Source organism: Myotis myotis, unplaced genomic scaffold (genome assembly GCF_014108235.1).
Source record: "Myotis myotis isolate mMyoMyo1 unplaced genomic scaffold, mMyoMyo1.p scaffold_m19_p_21, whole genome shotgun sequence".
Classification (NCBI taxonomy): Eukaryota; Metazoa; Chordata; class Mammalia; order Chiroptera; family Vespertilionidae; genus Myotis; species Myotis myotis.
Window position 1 is genome coordinate 12037715 of NW_023416326.1, and position 24422 is coordinate 12062136.

At 40.8% G+C, this 24422-nt stretch overlaps 1 protein-coding gene across 10 annotated transcripts in view; it reads right to left on the minus strand.

The window, feature by feature from the left end:
* CEP170 (centrosomal protein 170) overlaps positions 1–24422 on the minus strand; it is a 100123-nt gene that overhangs the window by 39358 nt on the left and 36343 nt on the right. For 5 of the 10 annotated variants that reach the window (XM_036355087.1, XM_036355085.1, XM_036355084.1 and 2 more), the window contains 6 exons: positions 21393–21451; positions 21142–21304; positions 18147–18281; positions 9025–9501; positions 4162–4325; positions 3682–3975 (listed from right to left, as the gene is read on the minus strand). In XM_036355087.1, coding sequence (XP_036210980.1) covers positions 3682–3975; positions 4162–4325; positions 9025–9501; positions 18147–18281; positions 21142–21304; positions 21393–21419 — 1260 coding nt within the window. In that variant the 5' untranslated portion in view covers positions 21420–21451. Of the gene's footprint in view, positions 1–3681; positions 4326–9024; positions 9502–18146; positions 18282–21141; positions 21305–21392; positions 21452–24422 lie in introns of all 10 variants that reach the window. The other 5 variants (XM_036355089.1, XM_036355088.1, XM_036355086.1 and 2 more) reach the window with 2 other exon arrangements.

Sequence of the window (24422 nt, forward strand, 5' to 3'; positions counted from 1 at the left end):
ATTATGTCCCTCAAAGCAGTCATCAGACCATCTTTATTCCTGTTTTCACTTGTGTAGTTCCATCCCTCTACATACAATTTTTTAGAAAATGGAAAATCTCTCCTAACAGAAAGCCTGGCACACAGTTGGTGTTGAATAAAGATGGCTAACTAAAGCAGCCCTCAGACACGGAGAGCAAAAGGAAGGAGACGACATAAATGTCTTCAGGACCAAACAAATTCAGATGGACAGAGCCCATGGCCCAACGTCCACCCCGTAGACGCCACTTCAAAGGGAGAAAGAAATTGGATGGTAGAGCTTCTTCAGCAATTTGACACGAGGCCTCTAGTTACGCCTCCAGGAGTTCGTGTGCCCTGATTCTGGCTCTTCCTGGTTTCCGTTTGCTCCACACCCACCAGTTACTTCTCCTTCGTCAGACACTTGATTCCCATGTCCCTGCTTGTGTTGCCAGAGCCTGACTGGTTGGCCTGGACTTGCCTCTGGCTGTAACCAGGGCTACTAGCATCTCAGCTTTTTCTTGGTCCTCACGAGCTAGTGCAGTGGCTCTTCTTCATCCCCACCGTTACTTTATCAGCTGTTTTCTCCTTCAACCAAACTAAGAATGACTGTGAATTACCTACTCAGACACATAGTGCCATGGCTCCCTTAAATGGATCCTGCTTTTAAATCTTGCTTTTCTCGCCCCAGCCAGTTTGACTCAGTGGATAGAGCGTTGGCCTGCAGATTGAAGGGTTCCAGGTTCAATTCCGGTTAAGGGCATGTACCTCAGTTGCAGGCTCCTTCCCAGCTGGGGCCTTGCCCAGGGCCCATGCAGGGGGCAACCAATCGACGTGTTTCTCTCACATCAATGTTACTCTCTGTCTTTCCCTATCTCTTCCACTCTCTCTAAAAATCAATGGAAAAATATCCTCAGGTGAGAACTAAAAAATAAATAAAAAAAATAAAATCTTGCTTTTCTCTATCCAGAGTGTGGCCATATAATTTGTCATTGAAACTAAGGCTGGCCCTGGCTGGTGTGGCTCAGTTGGTGAGGCATCTTCCCCTGCACCAAAAGGTCGCTGGTTCGATTCCTGGAGGTCAGGCATATGCCCAGGTTGCTGGTTTGATCCCCAGTAGGAGGTGTGCAGGAGGCAGCCGATGGATAGTTCTTTCTCACATTGATGTTTCTCTCTCTCTCTAAAATCAATAAAAACATATTTAAACACACATACACACACACACACACACACCCTGAGCTTCTTTACAGAAGGAAAAAAGAGATGCTTTTGGTCATTGCAGACAGCAGGTGGACAGCAGGTTAGGCGGGCCCCCTCCATCAGTTTCCTAAAGGGCCCAGCTGCTACAAGGACTTCTTTCCTGGCTCTCTGCTCCTCTGGCCAGGCCGCTCCCTTGCCCTGAAAGTTCCCCCTGGGCTTCAGATGGGCCCTTTCAGTGCTGGGAGAACTTTCCAGGATTCATCAGTGCCTTGTGGAAAGACTCATATGTGGAAAGTTCTAGTAAGGGTGATAACATCGCTAACATTTATGGACCTCCTATTATAAGAGAGGCATTGTGACAAGCATTGTATATAATTTTATTGAATTCTTTTTATAACCTAGTGAAAGTCCTTTTATTTTAGAGCAAAGACAAACAGGCTTATACTCAAGGGCATATACTTGTATCTGTCGAGTGTAGATTTCATCCCAGACTTATCTGCCTGCAAATGTTCATGTTCTTAAATACCGTAATATAATCCTTCACTGAAGTATCTTCTAATAGAGAAAATGCTGATCATTATAAAATATCCATAAACCAAAGGCATAAAATTGATAATAATCTGAATTTTAAAACTTCTTACCATACTCTTTTTTCAAAACTGATTCTTTTATTTTCTACTAGAGGCCTGATGCACGAAATTTGTGCAAGGGCCTTGGCCGGGGCCCCAGCCGCTGCCATGGCAGCAGGGGCCTCTGCCACCTCTGCCGCAGCCCCCGCCCACTGCAGCTTTGTCTGGAAGGAAGGACATCTGGTCTAATTAGCATATTGTGCTTTTATTATTATAGACTAGGTAGTATTTTAAATAGCAATGTACTTGTCCTCATAGAGGGAAATTATGAATTTTAAAATAATAGGAAAGAAATGTCATTATCAATTCCCAATGATGAAAATAATCCCAAATCCCCAAGAGTCCTTTTCTATGCTCACACTGCGTCCTTCGGCTTCTTTTAATCTAATCATAAAACTCGCTCATCTGGTTCTTACTTGCCACACCTCCATTATCAACAACTACATAACAGCGCTCACATCGCATCCATCTCCTAGACTGATGGGCCTCCATCTCAACAGTAAAAGACAAGGAGCATGTGCTCCTTAGTAAATGCACGCTTAGAAATGACATACCTGCTCCACTGTAACTAGAGAGCCCACTCCGACATGGAAATAAAAACTGTGACATTGAAAGTAAATGTAAGTGGCCTGGCCGGTGTGGCTCCGTGATTGAAAGTCTACCTATGGCCCAGGAGGTCACCGTTTGATTCCCAGTCGGGGTTCATGTGTGGGGTGCAGGCTCGATCCCCAATGGGGGGTGTGCAGGAGGTAGCCGATCAATGATTCTCTCTCATCACTGATGTTTCCATCTCTCTCTCCCTCTGCCTTCCTCTCTGAAATCAATAATAAAAATATATTTAAAAAATAATAAAAGTGAACATAAATGCCCTGGATCTCAAAGGGTTATCTTGTCTATCCCTGAAGGACCACTCTGTAAACTCATCATTTAAACTAGTGCATCTCATGGTAACAAGCATATGAACCACCTGGAGATCTTGCTCTCAAAGCAGATCCGGGTCCGTGGGAGTGGGATGGGCCTGAGAGGCCATCTTTCTAACAGCTTTCAAGCGATGCTAATGCAGTTCACACGCTGAGTAACAGGAACTTAACAAGAGACCAGCATTGGCCCAACGTAGGCTGCTATCTTCCAGGGAGTAAAACAAACAGCTCACTATAAAGTCAACTTTCCATCACCAAGAGCGAAATTGAGGAAAACTACTTTTTAAGCCATACAGCAATCACTGGACACACTGACCAGTAACATGAAAACAAATCTGAAATGTAAATATTCAGCATGGCTGGGCATACCCTTGCTCAGCTCCAAATACCACAAACAAACGGATTTTGTTTTCACACTTTTTTTCTATCACCGAAGATAGAAATGAAAAGACAATAAGAAAATAAGAAAAAGAACAAAATTGATTAAAACATCTATTTTCATCTGCTTCCAACATGAAGTAGTAGGCAGGAAACCTGTGATTAACTATTATCAGCTAACATTTATGTTTATATCAACAGAGTCATAGCAATCTGTTTTTTGTATAGTTTTTTTTCTTTTAGTTTTTAAATGTATGCAAAATGAGAATGGCCAAAGTATACTATTTAAAAACCCTATCTTAAATGTAAAAACTGTAATAGGTCCTGACAGTTTAAATGTACAAGGACTTTACCTATGAAACTCAGGCAAATTCAGAACATCAGCAGAATAACATCAGAAAGCATTTGGTCTTATTGCTAGTCTCACAGTTTCCCTAACAAATCCTAGGGTCCCAACACCACTGCCTGCATGAGACCGTCTCACGCTGACTCTGCAGTAATTTCCGCAGTCAAATCCACCCCCCAAAACTAGCATCGCCCCACGATTCGGTTATTTACCTTGTCAATCATTTTTCTTGCTTCCACTTCCTCACTGTTGGGATTCTCTAACTCAATGGTATAAGTACCCTTGTCACTTTGGTCATCATCATTATCCTTTTCAGAGGTAGCAGAGGGAGCTTGGTTTTTTAACATTTTATCCATCTCCTGGCTCGGTCTGTGCCCAAGACTCCCTGAACTTCTTAACAAGGCAGCTGGTAGGAAGGGGACAGGCACGGCGGGCTCCTCTGATTTCTGCTTTAACAATTTCCCATGTGGAACACCGTGCCCCCCTCTGCGGTGCGCAGAGCTAGTCTGTAAAGACAAAGAAACCACTTTGGCATCTGCTGCTGGAGATTGGGGTTTTGCAAGTTTTGCGAGTGGTGCGGAATAAGTCGTGTCCTCACATGAGACTCCCGCACTCTGAGTGAGAGAACAAGACCTTCTCTTGCTGGGACTGTCTCCATCAGAGAATGCAATCATACAGGCGGTGGGACTTACGACTGCTGGGTCCTGGTGCTTGTCCGCGGCCAGGGCCTTCTGCAGCTTCTTCTGTTCCGAATGGTGGCGCCTTAGGTGCTCCTCCAGCGTGGCCCGCTTGCTACAGCGCCTGTGCGCCCCAGCGTTTTCGGAATCGCTCTGGGTACCATCATCGTGTTTATTTCCTGGACACAAAAGAGAAATGGCATCATAGAGAAGGGCAAAGTCCCCGGAGCAAGTAAGACGCATGCACAAAGGTGCCATTTGTTTTGCCCCCTTCGCCATTCAACCCGAAGTCATATGTTCTTTCCAGTAACAGGCTCTGCAAACTTCCCTCGACTGCAAAGCTTCCATTCGAATGTCGCCAACCCACAATGAGGCCCTGTATAAACGACTGAATAGGCCTGTCTTTCTTTCTGGAAATTTTAACTTTAGGATGATGCATCAATGCATTAACAGATAAGCTATGTGACAGCATCCACGATAATCTGTATTTATAACATTAATAAACATGAATCCTACCTTCAAACCTTATACTTTATTTAAGCAATCAAAAATGCATTTCTAGAATTAGTGAGGAAGAGAAAGGAAAAGGGTGATTCTACTGAAATGCTTTATCCTTACACAGGAAAAGAGAATACACATGCCATAAAAAATGTGATGAATCTTAACTTTTCCACCAATGAGTGTACAATTATTTACAAATATCTTTTTAGCTCCAAGAATTTTTGCAAATCTGCATTTTGAGCTCTAAACTCTGGAGGCTTCTGAGTTAAATAAAGCATGCTAAAGGCCCATCTATAAAATCCTATATAAATCTAACACCTACTGGGCAAATGGCATGGTGCTAAATATAACCATATAAAAAAGTTAAGTTAGAATATATTGGAATTTTGAAATATCAAAATGTAAAACTATGACAATTACTTGACTTTTCACTGATTTGAATTCTCATTACCTAAATAAGAATATTACAACAGTCAAATAAGTATTATATATATGGCATAAAATTATTAGAAAGTCAAGAGTTATTCTATGCATGTTTAAGATCAACTCATAAATGAGGGCTTTTAGAAGCTATAAATGAATCTATCAACCAGTTGTGTTCCAAAGTTTCCAGGACTAAATTTGATTTTTAAATTGTCCTGGGCCACAAATGTAATCAGAATACTTGCTGAATAACATGGCATCAAAGAAAATGATGAGCAGAACTGAGACTTGGAGGCTGGGAGGGACAACACACATATGTCCTGGGAAAAAGTTGTTTCATATTCATGGGCTGGTTCTAATAAATTAGAAGCTACCGTGTTAATGATTTAACACAAGAAGACCAGCTGTAAAAATGTGGTGCATAAACGCAGCGAGAAGACTCAGGAGGGTGAAGAAACTAGGCAAGGGAAGCCCAGGGTGTTAGCAAGACCAAAAAGAAGGGTTTGGGGAGGTCTCCCAGCGCAGGGATGGTGAGTACTAGAAACCTCAGATATGACAACAAGTCTGAAACTTTCTTCCAACTAGTAACTATTCAAAATGCAATCTGAAAAGAAAACACACACTTGTTTAATTAATAGACTCCCTGCCTCAGGTAACTAAGCTACAAATTCAGGATAGCAGATGGAATTAAAAAAAAAAATCCCACCAGTTCAAATACAAAGCTCATGAAAAACATGACCTTTTTCAGCCTATCTCACTGTTGCAGTGGGCTATATTGAAAAGAAATCCAGTTTGTAAGAGCTGGATGCTACTAACCGCCAATATTTCTTGCATAATAAATGCAAAAAACTAAATCACACATGCACAACACCAAAACAGCATCTTAACAGAATTTAGTTCTTGTACCAACATATAAAATTTGGCACATAAGTGGTGTCAGGCCCTTTCAGTATCTTCCCTTTAAGTTATAGCTTAAAATGTTTCTTTTTCTTTTTTTAAATATGTTTTTATTGATTTTAGAGAGCGAGGAAGGGAAAGGGATACGGAGAGAGAGAGAGAAATATGGATGTGAGAGGAACATTGACTGCCTGTCTCCTGCAAGCCCCCCACTAGGGATAAAGGCCGCAACCTGGGCATGTGCCCCTGACCGGGAATCGAACCGATGGCCTCGGGGCTCATGGGTCTACACTCCACCACCGAGCCACACTGGCGGGGCTAAAATGTCTATTTGAATGTAAACGTCAGCCATTTTCTTTTCTGGAAAATTTATTATTTCTCTTATATTTCTCAGTGTCACACAAGGTGAACATCTGATCAGGACTGCAATCTCTGTTTTCACTCAACAAAAGAACCACTAGGGAACCCTCCTCCCCTCGGTTTCCTCCTGCCTGTCTTGCCTGTCGCTGACTGTGCCTGAATAAGCGGACTGTCCCTTTAAGCACTGGGGGGCAGGCTAGCTGGACCGCGCCAGCAGCGTGGCCGAGAGGAGCAGCTCTCCTAAAGGGTGAAGTGTATGGGCTTTGTGAACATTCTTGGCTTCACTGTCCCAAAGCGCGTGCACTTTACTCTTGCAGGAGCAAAGTTGTTGTGTTTTTTGGTTTTGTTTTGCCTACTTTCAAGTTTCTGACTCATCTAAACAGTTGCTGAAAGTTTAGTGAATATAAAATTATTACTATTGGCTGTCATTACATTTATGTGGTTAGAGTCTAGGTCAGTCGTGGGCAAACTACGGCCCGCGGGCCGGATCCGGCCCGTTTGAAATGAATAAAACTAAAAAAAAAAAAAAAGACCGTACCCTTTTATGTAATGATGTTTACTTTGAATTTATATTAGTTCACACAAACACTCCACCCATGCTTTTGTTCCGGCCCTCCGGCCCAGTTTAAGAACCCATTGTGGCCCTGGAGTCACAGAGTTTGCCCACCCCTGGGTTAGAGTCTAGGTACATACGTTTGACAGCCTAAAATGTGGAAAACCTTTATCTAACAACTAGAGGCCCAATGCACAAAATTTGTGCAAGGGGCTTGGCCCTCACAGCTGCAGTGGCTTGCCTCAGCCCTTGTAGCCCCGGCTTCATCCCGAAGGTCGTCCGGAAGGTTGTTTGGCTGTCTGGTCTAATTAGGATATTACGCTTTTATTATTATAGACGGCAGCTCTGGCTTTGGGGAAAATCAAATGTCATTTGTAAGAATATCTGGAGTAATAAAACGGGTCTATCTTGAACCAAACTGAGTTATATTCAGAGAGATTTTTTAGATGGCTTGTAGAATGGTATGGAGGCATATCCAATAGAAGGGTTCTGAGCAATGGCAACATACTAAGTATGTGTCTACTCAAAAATCAATTTCGAGGGGTCATAGTATTGATTGTATAATTTCTGGTAAGGTTTTCAAATATGTAATCATTAATGCATGGATATAGTGTGACTGTGGGCATTAATGCCTCTATTTGGAATTAGGCTTGTTCAAGAGCAGAGAATGGCTTAAAATGATGGCTTAAAATAACAGAAAATAGTGATAACTAAAAAGCAGTTATAATAAAAGAGTATTTTTAAAAACTGGTAGCTTTTAAAAGGACCTTTTAGCTCACTTTTAATGTATTTATTAAGAGTGGCTTTAAAAAGACGATGTTACTTCTAAATTTTCAAGGTTTATGCTACCTTTTACATTATACAAGGATATTAATATTATTTATCCAATTCATAAAAATGGTTTACAAATCGGTAACTTTAATTTGTAAGCTTGAGCTATACATTCATATATAGATCTCTACTGTGTATTTAATATTATGCAGTAGAAGTAAAGGATAACAATCTCAAGTCAGGTAATTGCGTATGATTGTAATTAAATATAGCAACAGGACCAACAAAGATTTAGGTAACCTTCCCATCTCACTATCTTGAAATACCTTAGAAGCAAATCAGAAAAAGGTACTTCTTCATCACTTGCCCAGGTTCCCAGGGCATAAAGTACGAGTTAAGCCACAGTCAGTCTTGTCATTGATTGTCAGGTCATTCATTGTTTACTCTACTGAATACCTATCACATACTCAAGTCTCAGGTGAAGTGTTAGGAATACCAGGTAATAGTCTCTGACCTCAACAAGCATTTTTTTTTAAAGCTCATTAACTCCTTGTACAGTTACGGAATGTCCAGATTAACGTGCAATCATTTCCCTCATAGATAGCTTGTTAAATAAAATATAGAGTAACACAAAACTGTATTTGGCATTTCTAAAGTAAATTTAATTAGCAAAAACAATGGAAAAATTAGTTAAAAACTTCTATGTGCAGGTATAAAGATCTTGCAATTTTTGGCCAAGAAGTATACTAGTAAAGCATATATAAAAAACTATTTCATGAATAAATAATTTAATTGTCATTTTCATAAAAGTCTATTGAAAAAATGTAATTCAGTCGATTCCCAGTAAGTTATTTCTAAACCAAAATTTTTTGTTTCATGAGTAACTACCGAGATCAGTTTGAAATCCTCTATCAACAATATGACTGTATTACCAAGGTAGAACTTTTGACCCATTATCAAATGTTTTAACATTTCTTTCAAAATTTAGATATTGACATTTTATTGGAAGGATTCCAATAGAGAAGAATATTATTGAACATATCTTTTCCTTAAGTTAAGAGAATGATGAGACTTGTCTTCTAAGGAATTCCCTTGCCGAACTGACTAAATTTTTAATTCCATAAGAAAAAAGAGACATACTTAATGGCATAAATCAAATTTACAAAACCAATCTGGCTTTGGCAAGAACACGACTGTTTGGAATGAGTTGGCCATGGGCAGTATGGCTTGCTTTTGAGCTTTAAAGTCACATATAAAGCTTGGAGGGAGCAGTTTTCTACCGCATTATTCACCTAATAGCAGCTGGGGAACTGTGAAGATGGAATTTTCCTTATCGTAATATAGGAAGTTCGGAAACGATCAATTCACTTTACCTTTCAACCTTTTCAAGTAAACGGGCACATCACTCTTAATACTTTTGGAATCGTCTTCGGTTCTCTCCCAGACCATCTGAGGAGGGTTGTTCTGAGCTAGCCAGTCGGCGACTTTGTTTTCTGGGGCCATCATTCCAGTCTGGATCCCCGGCAGGTCTTGAGTTCCCAAAGACGACTTCCTGGACTTGTGGCGCTGCTCAGAAGTAAATTTTGTCACATGGTCTCTAATCGTTACCTTCCCTGGGGCACTGTCATCAAATTCAATGGTAAAGGAGGCGTGCCCTGCACCTGTGGTGTGGGAGCTCGCTGTGTCTTTTGTTGGGATTTCATGGATTGTGCTTTCTGTGATTTGTGACGGCTGCTGGAACTCTTTTGTAGGGATTTCAAAATAACTCGGTTCCCTACATAAAGGAAAAAGTACTTCTTCATTTGCAGCTGCAGACTGTTCCTCCACTTGTTTGGCATCTAAGCTGCACCCTAATGAGAAAAATAAGAGAAAATTCAAAATATTGGGAGCTTCTAGCATTGAAGGAGTCAAGAGCACCACAAGTCAGATCACAGTCTGGATGAAAACCAGGGCAAATGTAACAGAGAAGAAATCATTTTGGCTGTAAACATGGTATTCAGGTACCAACAGGAGATGCAAGGTGAGTAGCAGCCATGGCAAAGCAGCTAAGAGATGGACCTTGAATGGCCGGGCCATGTTCTAGAAATCATCGAGGTGCTAAAGAATTGAAATCAAATGGAGATGGAGATTCATGTTCAATGTCTATGTTATATATCTCGAGTGACAGAAAAAAAGATGAATTTCCTTATCAAGTAAGGAAAATGAACTATCTGAAATATCTTGAACACAAGTAGAGCTCCTAGGAGAACAGGTGCTCAGGTGAGGAAACGCACATGAAGTCAGTATGTAAGCGATGCTCTACAAGCAAAGACCCCACTTACCATTCTTCCCATCACATTCACAATCCTTACTAACAGAACGACCAAAGTAATAAATAAAATAAAACATGTGATCCTTGCAAGAAGATACATTTTATAAAGAATAAAAGAATATTAAAGACAAAGCATGTGGTTTGTCTGCAGCATTGCAATCCAAGCAGCAGGGTGAAAAAAATAAGATAAAGGCAGAAATTCAGTTGCCAGCCATCCATTGCAGAAGAAAATTCATGTACATTTCTATACAGCAGAATATGCACAAGTGTCAAAAATCCTTGGAGAAAAGCTGAATTATTATAAAATCAGATCAACAACAAGAGCTGGCAGAAGAAGCCAACAGCACTGGAACACTACCAGAAGCGAATATAAAGGCATAAAAATAAAAATAAACACATTTATACATAAAGCATGTAAAAGCATAGAAGTGAAAATGATAATTGAAATGTTTTAAGTATGTGTTATCAGAAGTGCAGATGCAATACATATATATGCACATTTTTTAAAGATTAAACTGCCTTGTTTTTCAGGAAGCAACTGACCATGGCTATTTATCAAGATGGTAAAGAGTGAGTTCAAATGAAAAATATTTCCCTGAAACTCAGACAGCATTCTTATTGAAAATACATTGGGAGAAACCATTTGCAGGTCATTTATTGGGAGGAAAGGCCACGCAGGGAGACCAAGTTGTTTTCAACCATTTTCTAATTAAGTGAAGTAGTTAGTCTTTTGAAACAGCTTTTGGAATATTACATCTTGATGGGATTCTTCAGGTGCTGTAATTGACTCCTTGGCATATTCTGAATAGGAAGCCATCATAACACTGTTTGCTTTTAGGGTACAGAAGATGGGGACGGCAACATTTCTGTAACCGAAAGTAGGGGGTAGTGTGTAGAAGACATCAAGCTAATTTCAAAAAAAAGCAAAAAAAACCCCCCCAAATCTATGCAGAAGATAAACAATATCCAACCAAAACAATCTCAATGTAAAAATGATCCTTTTCAAAGTCTACTTAGTTTTTTCACCACTGAAAATGAAAAAAAATTATATCAAGAACAACTTTACGTTATCAAAGCAAATATTTTACATGCTCTTTGAAAGGTTATATAAGACTTAATAATTTAAAGTCACATTTAAAATTTTTCTTTATTAAAAGTTAATTTATCTTTTTCTTAATAATAAAATGTTCACTTGAATTTGAATATTTACTCTGAAGGCCTATCACTTGAAATTCCTGTGACAGTATAATGCATTAACCACTTGACATATATTAATAAACTCATTAATACATGTCATTTTTGATTTTTTTCATACATTGATTGATTTATTATATACAATGTACTGTACTTGATCAATTCCATATAGTACAACGGGTTTATAAACCATGCTACCAACAGAGATACCTAATCATTCCTTCATTCATTCCTTCATTCATTCATTCTGCTTTGCTCATCCTTCAAGTAATAGTAACACTAGGAACAAAGGGTGGTAGTTTTCTATAAAATGATGTGGCTGAATTACAATGTAAAAACCTCAAAGAGCTGGTCCAGGGATATATGGCTTACATCCACTTGCCACTCAACACTCAAAAGAAATATTTTCCTCTCTTGGGAAAGAAAAGTTCCCTGTTATTACTAACATACTTTCAACATATGTTCACATTATAACAGTAGAGACCAACAAGTGCACATCACTGCTTTTAAGGTTATTGTTCCCTTAGTCCTATTGCAAAATCGCCTTTACTCCAAGGACTAGGAACCTGAGGCTGGTACAAGTTAACATCGACTCTACCCAGCAATCAGTTGTCTAACACCATCGAGTAGCACTTTAGAGTAGGGAAGGCAGCATGTTAAGATCCGACGGTTATAACCAGGCGGCCTGGTTTAGTAAAGAGCAGGGATAAGACTTCAAATCAGATTAAATCCTGTCTCTATCAGCCTTTAGTTCTCATTTTCCTCCCCGTAAAATGAGGAAATAGTAATATCTATCCATCAGACTGCTATGAACATTTAGTGAGATACTATTGAGTGAGATCTTGTAAGTTACTCAGAACAAAACTTGGCATAAGTAGGCACACGAATAAACGTTTCTCTCTTGTCCTGCTCCAAATCTCCAACATGGTTAAGAATGAGGAAAACAACCAACTAAAATCAAAAATCTAACTCTAAGAAACCCAAGACAGACATGATGCCTCTTCTCTCATATCTGCGACCTTCACTAACAAGGAAGTCCCTCTTGAGAACTAGTGAGGCTTAAGGTCAGACGGATTACTGAGAAGTAAGAGTCAAGTTGTAGAGAGAAGACTAAAACGATCAAGGGGAGGCATGGCTCAGAGACACACAAGCCCAAACCATTCCGTGTACAACACCCCTTCCAAGTCTCCCAGGGACATCGCTGTAATGCATCACAGTTCAATGTTCTTTACTCAATATTCATCACTTAATATTCATAATGATTCCGAGTCATAAAGCAAACATTTTAATTACATTCCGCCTCCTCTGCTTGGAAAGGCAGCGATAGGGGGTAATTCATTTAAAATAGAAATACAGGAAATTATTCAACTTTGTAAAAAAATTGTCAGTTGTAAAAGTTCAGTCATCTGGAAAATTCATTATGGGGAAGAATTCCTTTCTCAGAAGATAAGAAAAACAGATCAAGTGCGGGCCCACTATATTGGGGAAGTGTGGGCCTACTAGGAAAATTAGGGCTTTTCCAAATTAAAACAGAGATATATGCAACTTTCCCCTCTTAGGAAACTAACAGAACATACTCTGGAATTATGAATTTAACATTCATTTATCTTCCAAATCTATTCTGTTTACACTAAAATACACCAAACAACATACTAAATATACTAATATTTTATTTATACTGATACTGTTGTTAATCTAAACTCTAGATATTTAAACATTTTTAATAACTATGTTAGAATTAATTCTGTTTACCTAAATCAGAGCAATTGGTGATAATATCCTTAACTTCCTTAAAATATTTTATGACTGAGTGACCTGCCAGGGAATCCTGTAATATACAGAATCCAGAAAAAGGAGTTCCCTTTATTCTTCTGTACTAAATTAAATAAAATATTACACTAACTCAAGATGACACAGACTGTAATGTGAAGGCTCCTTCTGCTAGTATGTTCAAGTACTTGGTATAACAAAGACTGGTAAACCACGTTTGCTTAAAAGGAGTCACATCCTGCAAGTTTTTAAATTTAGTTAGATGGGATTAAAAATCAATATGAGACAAAAATCTACTCCTCACAGCTGTGCACACCTTCTCGAAATGTATGCAATGCTTAAAGGCCTTTCATTGTAACCTAAAGAAATGTGTAACTAAGTGAGCAGGCAGAAGAGCATACCTAGCCCTGGCTGGTGTGGCTCAGTTGGTTGAGCACAGTCCATGCACTGCAAGGTCCCAGGTTCAATTCCCAGTCAGGGCACATGCCCAGGTTTTGGACTCGATCCCCAGTAGGGGGTGTGCTAGAGGCAGCAGAATGATGTTTCTCTCTCTGTCTCCCTTCTCTCTCTCTAAAATCCAGAGACGAGCATACCTGTAGCTAATGTGAGGACTGATTTTTCTCTAATAAGACTCAAAACATTCACATGATTTCAGGAGAACTTGATTGCTCTGATGTACAGATTTGCTTCTAGGGTGTTTAGGCTACTTGGTAAGTCTGTAGAGATTTTGGAAACATGGGGACCCTTAGAGAGGAATATCAAAAATAACCAGGTAGCCCTGGCTGGTTTTGCTCAGTGGCTAGAGCATTGGCTTGCAGACTGAAGGGTCCTAGGTTCAATTCCAGTCAAGGGCACATGCCTGGGTTGTGGGCTTGATCCCTAGCAGGGGGTGTGCAGGAGGCAGCTGATCCATGATTCTCTCTCATCACTGATGTTGCTCTCTCTCTCTCTCCCTTCCAGGAGTCGAGCTGCCTGGGTTAAAATCCCAACTAAACTATTTACTAGCTGGGTGACCTTGGTAAGGAAATTCCTCTCTGAAATCAATAAAAATATGTTAAAAAATAATCAGGTAGTAAACAGATACTCTCTTCTCCTTTCTGGAACGTTCGCCTGTCATGACTAAGTACTAAGATTTTACTTCTAAAATTTGGTAATCAAGAAGCAAATGTCTTTTTGTTTTACCAAAATAGTATGCTTAGAGAAGAAATAATTAAACTAATAGGCATTTGTGTTTCACGATTTGAAAGATTTTTTGTAACAGAAACAACTTAATTTCAAAATGATATCATGAAATAACATTTAGTATATGTTTTCAAATTGATTCTACAATCTATGCTGGCATCATAAATTATTTAAGGTCAGTAAGTATTTTGTTTTCCTCATCCTAGATTTAAAAAGGCTGTAAATGATAAATCTGAAACAATATCTTTATTCGAATATAAGAAAACAAGTGAGGCTGGCCGGCATGGCTCAGTGGTTGAGCATCAACCTATGAACCAGGAGGTCAGGGTCCGATTCCTGGTCAAGGGCACATGCCCGAGTTGGGGGCTCAATCCCCAGTGTGGGGTGTGCAGGGGACAGCTGATCAATGATTCTCTCTCTTCATTGATGTTTCTCTCTCTCTCCCTTCCTCTCTAAAATCAATAAAAATATATTTTAAAAAAAGAAAGCAAGTGAGACTCTCATAAGGCTCTTAATCAGCTGGATCTGACTGCGTGCTTTAAGCTATGTATCACAAGATGTAAATCACTTAATTCCTTCCTCCTCAAAAACAATCCCAAGATTAGGAGACAGCTTTTGTCATGGGGCAGAGATGACACTCCAATGAGAGGTCACACAAGCTGATAATCAGTTAAGAATTTGCAATTTATTTTATTATGTTGAGGTATGAGGGATCTATTTTCATGCCAATTTATTTTTGGAACGTTTTTCCAAATCTTTGTCCTCTATGAAGTATATCTTTTTGGAGTGTGTGTATGTGTAATGGCTGCTGAAATGTTGACTGCTTATGGTTAAAAGGTGGACTTGGGCCCTAGCTGGTTTGGCTCAGTGGATAGAACGTCAGCCTGGGGACTGAAGGGTCCCAATTGGATTTCAGTCGGGGCACATGCAGGCTCAATCTCCAGTGTGGGGTGTGCAGGAGGCAGCCGATCAATGATTCTCTCTCATCATTGATGTTTCTCTCTCTCTCTCCCTCTCCCTTCCTCTCTAAAATCAATAAAAATATATTTAAAAAAAAGAAAAAAATATCCTCTGGTGAGGATTAACAAACAAATAAAATAAACCTTAAAAAAAAAAGGTGTACTCGGGAGTCGAGCTGCCTGGGTTAAAATCCTCACTAAACTATTTGCTAGCTGGGTGCTTGGAAAGGGAATTCACATCGCTGCCCCTCAATTTCCTGATCTATAAAATGGGGAAAATTACAGTAACAATCTTCAGGTATCACTGAGGATTAAATGATAAACGTATGCAGGGTACTAACAAGAGTGTCTGGCTAAGTAAGAATCACTGAAGCCTTAGCTATTATTTATAAATCATGATTCTGTCTCCAGGACAGAAATTACACATACACTTCACTGTATTCTACAAGTTATAGATTTCAGATTTCAAAGTCATTTTGTGTGAGGGGGGAGGAATAGATTTTGAATGGCAAGATAAAATCACCCTCACAATTATTTTCTGAATTTGGCAATAGTTACAATCTGCTGTGTTTTCTTTTAAATTAACCTCCATAATCAGAACGTTTTCCCCTCTTCTCTCTACGAGGTGGCTCTGGTGCACCGTGGTAATATGTGATCCTTGAAATAAGGAACTTAAGATGAGAAGGCATACACACAAAACACTGAATGAAACAGTGTTATATATCAGCAATACATATATACGGATACACTTAGAATACTTTATCACCTGATGTATGTGTGTCTATGTCTGTGGGGATAAAGCAGGCAGGAATTATAGCATAATTTCTGTGGGAAGCCATGGTAGACAGTCTAAAAACAACTCTTTGTGGGACATAAGGCTCTTAAGGAAAGTGGGACATAATTAGAACTTGGACATAAATCTATTTGGCAGGCAAAAGACAGCCACTTTAGGTGTTGCTGTTTCTTAATGAAAATAAAGAACTGAGATTTTTTATGCAAAATGAACTCCAGGAGGGTTGAAACTGGAAGTAGGAAGTTCAATTATGACTTAGTGAAAAAAAAAAAAGCAACAGTGAGAAGGGAAGATACGAAGATTTCAAATGAAGCAGACATTCTTGACCGCCTTCCAATATCCATTTCCTGTACCTCCTCCTCAAAGAACTCCAACACTGCCGGGTATCTCCTCTTCCCTGACACAGCTCATGTGCCTTCGAGCAAAACTAACCCCACACAGCTTCAGGGTGAGCAAGATGGCTGAAGGACAGCCTCCGAGCCCTTGCCAGGGGTTGGTTCAGAAACAAGGGGGTGACCTACTCGTGAACCTGTAAGAGGCCGATGAGATGAGAGATATGCTGAACATTTTGAGGAGAATTCCTCTTGCAACTGCTGGGGTCCTCTGGAAGCATTCTTCGCTACTTCCTGCTGCCTGTGATCCACCAGCACACACCCCGGGTTGCTGCTGGCAGGCAGCCCACGTGTGCGAGAGGAACTGCCCAGTATGCAGCCACTGTGGGTAGGAGGGCCGAGAAAGGGACAGACACCAGCCAGAGGATGACACTGTTGAGATGCTGCGCTAACCAATCCTGAAGAGACGCAGTTACTTTAAAAAAATATATATTGTTATTATTGATCCCAGAGAGGAAGCGAGAGGGAGAGAGAGATGGAAACATCAATGATGAGAGAGAATCATTGATCGGCTGCCTCCTGCACGTCCCACACTGGGGCATGTGCCCTGACCAGGAATTGAACCATCACCTCCTGATTCATAGGTTGACACTCAACCACTAAGCCACGCCGGCTAGGTGAGACTCAGTTATTTAAGCCATTAAATATCTTTCCTGTTTAGTCTCAGGAAGCATGTATGTTACTTGCATGTGAGGGTCTGCTCAACAACACACAGTCTCTGAGCTTGGGCATGAAGGAACTGTGCTGGTCTCAGAGGCAAGGAAGCTGTGAGGCGAACTGATTTGCAAAGTTGCTAACTTCAGTTGGGGGCAAAATCAAATCAAGTTGATAAAGCCAGCTTTCGGAGACATGTGTCCTGGAAAAATCAAAGTGTATTTAAAGAACCAGTGTCCTTATTCTCCAGCTACACAAAAACGTCCTATTTCTCTTGCAGAACTGGGGTCAGAGGTAGAAAACTGACAAGTGCTCTGATGGCATCTGCCCTTGACTCAGAGCTGCTTCCCATACTGCTCCTGGTGCCCGCATTGAATTCCTGCAGGCCTGGATCCTTATCTGCCTCACCACTGACTCCAGGCCATAGGTGATGGACAACTCACACCACTATTTCCTGAAAATCTTGATTTTCCAGCTTATGGACACTTAGCTCATTACTACATCCCTCCAGCAACGGGAAGAATATATTTCCTGACTACTAACCTGGGAATTTGACCCACAACTATGTCTTCATTCTGGCTGCTGAGCTAAGCTAATCTTGTTGCTATCATCTCCCAACAAACTGGATAAACTGAGGCTTGAAAGGTCATAATTTCATGTCATATTTCTAAACATTAGAGAAATGGTTCATTTAAAAATCTATATATACAAAAGGCTAATATGCAAAGTATCCCCTCGGGAGTTCAACCGAGAGACCGGGAGTTCAATCGCTCACTATGACGTGCACTGACAACCAGGGGGCGGTGTGGAATGAAGGAAGGCCCCGGCCAACAGCCAGCCAGGCCTAGGGATCTTAGTTGTGCACGAATTTTGTGCACCGGGCCTCTAGCATGATTATATACTCATGAACCTAATGAAAACACACCAAATTAGTTGTATTTTAAAATAGTTAAACTGTCCAACTACATTATTAATGTCTTCCCAAGTTTTAACAATCTCATAAAAAAACTGCAAAAATATTTTTAAATGATTTACAAAGATAATGGAATTAATAACTTATGTGAGAATAATTCAGAATGAATTAAAATTACAATGTTAAAGTCATTAAAAAATTCATCACCTTTTTTTTAAAATCAAATTAAAGAGTAGTAGATATCTCTTTTTAGGGTAGACAGGTTTGTTACCTGATTAATAATATCCCCAAATATCCCCAAATCTCAGAATCTGAAGTTTTTTTTACCTGAGGTTCCAGTTTCATGATTTTTTTCTTCTGGTTTGCCATTTGACTTGAAAGCTCTTTTTTCATCCACCTCATCATCGCCCCACCATGAAGGCTGCCCATATAATGGAGTACCGCGGGGCATGGCAGAAGTATCTGGAAAGAGGTAGGAAAATCTGTCTAAAGCATATGAAACAGAAAAAAAAGTGCTTTGCAGACATTAGAACTGCCTGGTTGATTTGTGAAATGAAAAACAACGTATAGTCTAGATGGCTGAAAAGTACTTAAGTTAAATAACAACTTAGTATTTGTGCAAGACCTTATTCAATGTCAGACATGACTAAAAAAATTGTGTTTTGCACTCACTAGTATCTAAGTACTGCAAACTGCTGAGCCCAATAGCTTTCTACTCAACCACAATCAGTTATTTGATCAACAGAAATGACTCCTTAAGTCTAAATATAAAAGATTAAAGTCAATTTTGGTGTGACTAAATTTTTTTTTAAAGCCATAGGGCATTGCATATTAACTACATTTAAATTTGCTGTTAATAGGACTGACATATTTACATTTGAACAAATTTGGTGATGCCTCTCAATTTAAAAAATTGCTTTTGCATAAAAGGGATTATTTATCTGAAGCATTGTTTACAGTTTCTGGAACATGATAAATATGATAATTCTGATGATGCAGCATCAGTGGGTATTTCCTATAAATTCATTTCAGTTATTATTCACAAGAAAAAGCAAACACATGTGAATTAATAAAAATACTGTACGGTGAATTACATTTAATTTCCTTACATATTTAAACATATGAAACACACCTACATACAACTGCCATAGAATGTGGTTTAAAATGCTTTGCAGTGAAAGCACTGCCTGCATTAAAGTCCACTGTGAAACTGTTATTATTATTATTACTAGAGGCTCAGTGCATGGATTTGTGCACTGGTGGGGTCCCTCAGCCTAGCCTGTGGGGATCGGGCTGAAACTGGCTCTCTAACATCCCCTAAAGCAGGGGTTCTCAACCTGTGGGTCGCAACCCCTTTGGCAGTCGAACGATCCTTTCACAGGGGTCGCCTAAGACCATCCTGCATATCAGATATTTACATTACAATTCATAACAGTAGTAACATTACAGTTATGAAGTAGCAATGAAAATAATTTTATGGTTGGGTCACAACATGAGGAACTGTATTTAAAGGGCCAGAGGGTTGAGAACCACTGCCCTAAGGGGTTCCAGAATGTGAGAGAGCACAGACCAGGCCGAGGGCCCCCACCGGTGCACAATCAGGGCCGGGGAGGGACTGCGGGAGGGCTCCAGGGAGTCTCTAGCCCAGGAGTGGGCAAACTTTTTGACTCGAGGGCCACAATGGGTTCTTAAACTGGACCGGAGGGCCGGAACAAAAGCATGGATGGAGTGTTTGTGTGAACTAATATAAATTCAAAGTAAACATCATTACATAAAAGGGTACGGTCTTTTTTTTTTTTTTTAGTTTTATTCATTTCAAACGGGCCGGATCCGGCCCGCGGACCGTAGTTTGCCCACGGCTGTTCTAGCCCATCTGGCCCAGTCCCGATGGGCTGGACCCCAGCAGCAAGCTAACCTACTGGTCGGAGCGTCTGCCTCCTGGTGGTCAGTGTGCATTATAGTGTACACTGGGTCAGAGGAACAATTAGCATGGTAGCCTTTTATATATATACTAGTGGCCCGGTGCACGAAATTTGTGCACATTAAAAGAGGATTAGAGGAAATATTTTAATATTGCTATTTGCCCTTTCTCTATAATAGAAGTGTCAGAGAGGAAAGAAAATTAGTAAAATGTATATGAAAATCTTCGTCCTGTCAGAGTCTGAGGTGCACCATGGGACCCAGAGTCAAGTCCCCACCCACCCACGTGTGCCTCAAAATCGTGCGAGACCCAGACCCAGACGTCCCTCCTCATTGGGCTAGATCCAGACCTGGCTGGTTCCACCCTTATCAAGCCCCACTGGGTGGGGGGCACAGCCTGAGGTCCCCCGGCCCAGCATTAGGGCGGGGGGTGTACCTTGAGGTTCCCTGTCAAGCCTGCCGGGCGGGGAGGCACAGCATCAGGTCCCCCGTCCTGGCGCCGGGGTTGGGGGCACGGCATCAGGTCCTTTGGCCTGGTGCCAGGGTAGGGAACGTGGCCTGAGGTCCCCCGGCACAGCACTGGGGCGGGGGGGGGGCGCACTTTGAGGTCCCCTGTTAAGCCCCGCCAGGGTGGGGTCAGGGCCTCAGGTCCCCTGGCCCGGTGCTGAGGCAGGGGGCATGGCCTGAGGTCCCCCATCAAGTCCCGCTGAGCGAGGGGTGTGGCCTGAGGTCCCTGGTCCTGGCGCCGGGCGGGGGGCACGGCCTGAGGTGCCCTGGCCTGGCACCAGGATGGGGGCCGTGGCCTGAGGTCCCCCGTCAAGCCCTGCTGGTTGGGAGGCGCAGCCTGAGGTCCCCTGTCAAGCTCCACGGGGGTGGGGTGGGGGGGGTGGGAGGGGCGCAGCCTCAGGTCCCTGATGATTGCTCCTTAAGGCTCGTTATGGGAACTTGGCCTCAGCTGTGGGTGCAGCCATCTTTGTGGTGGAGGGACGGTTAATTTGTATGTTTCTCTCTTATTATATAGGATTAGAGGCCTGGTGCATGAAATTCGTGCATGGGGGATGGGGTGTCTCTCAGCTGGGTCTGCAATGATGCCAGCATCCCACGCCCCGGCCGGCCTCTGGACGGAGGCCCACCTTCCCTCCCTCCCTCCCTCCCTCCCTCCGCTCGGCCGCCGCTCCCCCAACCGGGGCTGACAGGACCAAACACTCCAGCCGCGGGGCTGAGGGGACTGGGCGCCGCCATCTTTGTGACAGAGTGATGGTTAATTTGCATATTACCCTTTTATTAGATAGGATATATATAGAGAGATTATTACTATCTGGACATGGACAAGATTTTGAGAACAAAGCCTGCCACTTCGCAATGAAGTATCCACACGGTGCCTTCAGCGAGGGGAGCATACCCAGGGCCTTCTCCTCGGCCTTCAGGGCCTCGGTGGCTTTGTGCTGAGCTTCCGGTGGAGGATCTGCCACCTTCGAATCCACGCTTTTGGCACAAGCAGATTTGGATGATTCTGGTTCTGAAGATTTTTGGGACAATTGTAGCTGAATGGTAAACTTCTCGTGCTAGAAAACATTGCAGTGAAACATCCATGAGTGAAACCAAACCTAGTAAACAATAGGTTTATGAAAGAAATAAGAAAAAGCTTTTTACCTTTAGAGCTTCTTCAGGGACCCTCATCTCTCCTCGTACTACAGTGAAAAGATTTGTATGTGAACAGGGCTAAGGAAGAATACAACTTTGAAATTGTCCTATTTGAAACAGGGAAATCTAGCAAAATTAGTGTATCCCCCTAAGACTTAAATGTTAAACTATACTCACAAATATAAAATCTTTCAATTTTAAATACCAAAGAAAATCTTGATATCTAGCAAGTAATTTCACACTTCGGCAATAATGGCCTCCAAGCAATCACTGGGTAATGAATCTGAGCACAAAGACATTTTCAGTTCTAACAATGGGACTGAAAAGAAGAAAGAGCACCTGGATCAAATCATATTGACAGCTAATCACAAACATGTAAAAGGAAGTAACTCATCAGTGATTACCCCAGTAAATCCTGAAGGAATTCAATGACTCAGACTCTCAGCACTGATAAAAATACAGTTCATTTGAGAATGTAAAACAAGTGCTATAATTAGGGTCCTTACAGCAACCACAGCCATCTCTGAGCCCCAGGAATTGCCATAGGGTCAGGTTACATGATCAAACAACGGATTCTATACAGATCAGAACCAAGTGCTGCATGTAATGAATGCTTTCATTCTTATGCCCCAAAGAACAATGCCTCTGTATATTAAAAAGAGCTCCCACTACACAGTGGAGGTCACATTTCCCACCATTACTTAATCCTGTAATGAAAGGACTGTTATACCATGTGCGATACCAATTCACAGCACCCATGACTTCAAGGGTAGAAAGCTATAATCACCACGACTACTTGGGGGAAAATAAAGGCTTCCCATGCATTAGGAGCAGTACACTTGTAAGGGTATTTAACCTGTACTTCTACTCATTCAAATAATAAAAACTCAGAATTTTTTAGAGTTGTAAAGCGCTTTGGGGATCTACTCTTCATTCCCATTACCCGGCTTCCTATTCCATAGTGAAGGAACTTGAGATTGGGGGGGCAGACGCCAACGACAATACTCTACTCACCTGATCCCAGCCTGGGGCTTCTCTCTCACTTTACACTGCTCCCTGTAGCTGTGAAATATTAAGATTTTCCCTTTTTTCTTATGAACACATGCTGGTACATATTTTGCTGGTATAGATGCAAGTGTGTATTTCATAACTAAGTACATTTAATGAAAAATAAAAGTCAAGTAGTTTTGCTTTACTCCCAAGAAACTCATTAACAGCTGGAGAAGATTCAGAGCATTCTTACATTTACAATGGAAAACAGAGCATCTTTTACAAGTTGAAAGCTACTTCTATTTTTTATTTTTATTGATTTGAGAGAGAGAAAAAGGGAGAGGGAGAGGGAAACATTGATGCGAGGGCGAAACATCGACTGGTTGCCTCCTGTACGTACCCCAACTGGGGATTGATCCCACAACCTGGGTATGTGCCCTGACAAGGAATTGAACAGGCAACCTTGCGGTGCAACTGATGACGCTCAACCAACTGAGCCACACAGGCCAGGGTCATGTCTATTTTTTTCAATGGGCAACACCAATGATTTTAGCCAGCTGTGGGGGTTTTCTGGTGCTTCCAGGTAGCTTCTGGGGGGGGCGGGGGCGTTGAAGGCTATTCCCTGAGGCTAGCCTGGAGTATCACCTTTAGACTGAGACTCTTTCTAAGATCAGGGAAAACTTGAGACAGGTCTTGGACTTCACCTACCAAAAAGATTCCTGCGTGTTGGCCTACCAAAGAACTCAGGAATCCTCTTGTTTAGTTCATGAGTTTCCTGAGGACTCTGGTATGACTATGACATTCTGAGGCTGCCCTAGCCCCAGATTTTATCTCCAAAGCTACCATCTTTCTTGTGGTAGAGAAAGATGTTCTTGCTGCTTAAGAAAAATGACAAACTAAGGTACAATTACTTATGATGTCAGTAAGTTACAAAATAAACAATAGCGTATAGAGCAGTGATGGCGAACCTTTTGAGCTCGGCGTGTCACCATTTTGAAAAACCCTAACTTAACTCTGGTGCCATGTCACATATAGAAATTTTTTGATATTTGCAACCATAGTAAAACAAAGACTTATATTTTTGATATTTATTTTGTATATTTAAATGCCATTTAACAAAGAAAAATCAACCAAAAAAATGAGTTTGCGTGTCACCTCTGACACGCGTGTGATAGGTTCACCATCACTGGTATGGAGTCATATATCAATTATATCTCAATTTGTAAAAATAAACTTACAAAAATTTTAATTTTCTTAAAAATCCTAATATTGATAGGTTAATTCCCCATTTCCTTACATGTGATTGTAATTCTAATCATTCCTATGTTCAATTTATTCAGGGAATGTTTATCTAAAAGTGGCATTATGGGAACTCATCTACATGTACTAGTAATGTGACCTCTGACACCATCCTTTAACTTAATGATAATTAACACCAGAATGAGAGCAAAATTTTCAATTGTTTCAGTTACTCCTAGGGGCCTGGCCTTAAAACAGCAGGGGTAGATTAAATTGTGAGCACATCTTTCAAAAAGTATTTTAAAAATTAAATCAGTAAGTTGTTTCACTGGGGAAATACCAATCACAGAAGAAATGGGGGAAGTTTTAAAAAATTTCCCAAATATTACATAATGAGATTCTGTTACTTGAGACAAGATTTCCAGTGTTTCAGTAAGTGTTGTATTCGCAAACAACTGAGATGGGTATTAATATTCTCTTAAAAACTGTGCTATATTATTAAAATATGCCACTCGCATGGTGTTGAAGACACTGATAAATGAGAATGTTTGAATACAGTTATTTTAAACAATGAAAGAATGAGAATAAAGTACTTTTTTTCTAAATTTATATATTTTTATGATTTAAAAATACACATATAAGGCTATTCTTAAAAATTCTCCTTAAAGTTAGCCAAAACCTTTTTCTTTTGAATCTTCTTATTGGGAAAATTCCCTATTTGATATGGGATCATGAAATATACAATTATGCTACTTTAGGTTCCACAGTGTACTAGATCCTAAGAGATACCCAAAGGATTTTAGTTATGGC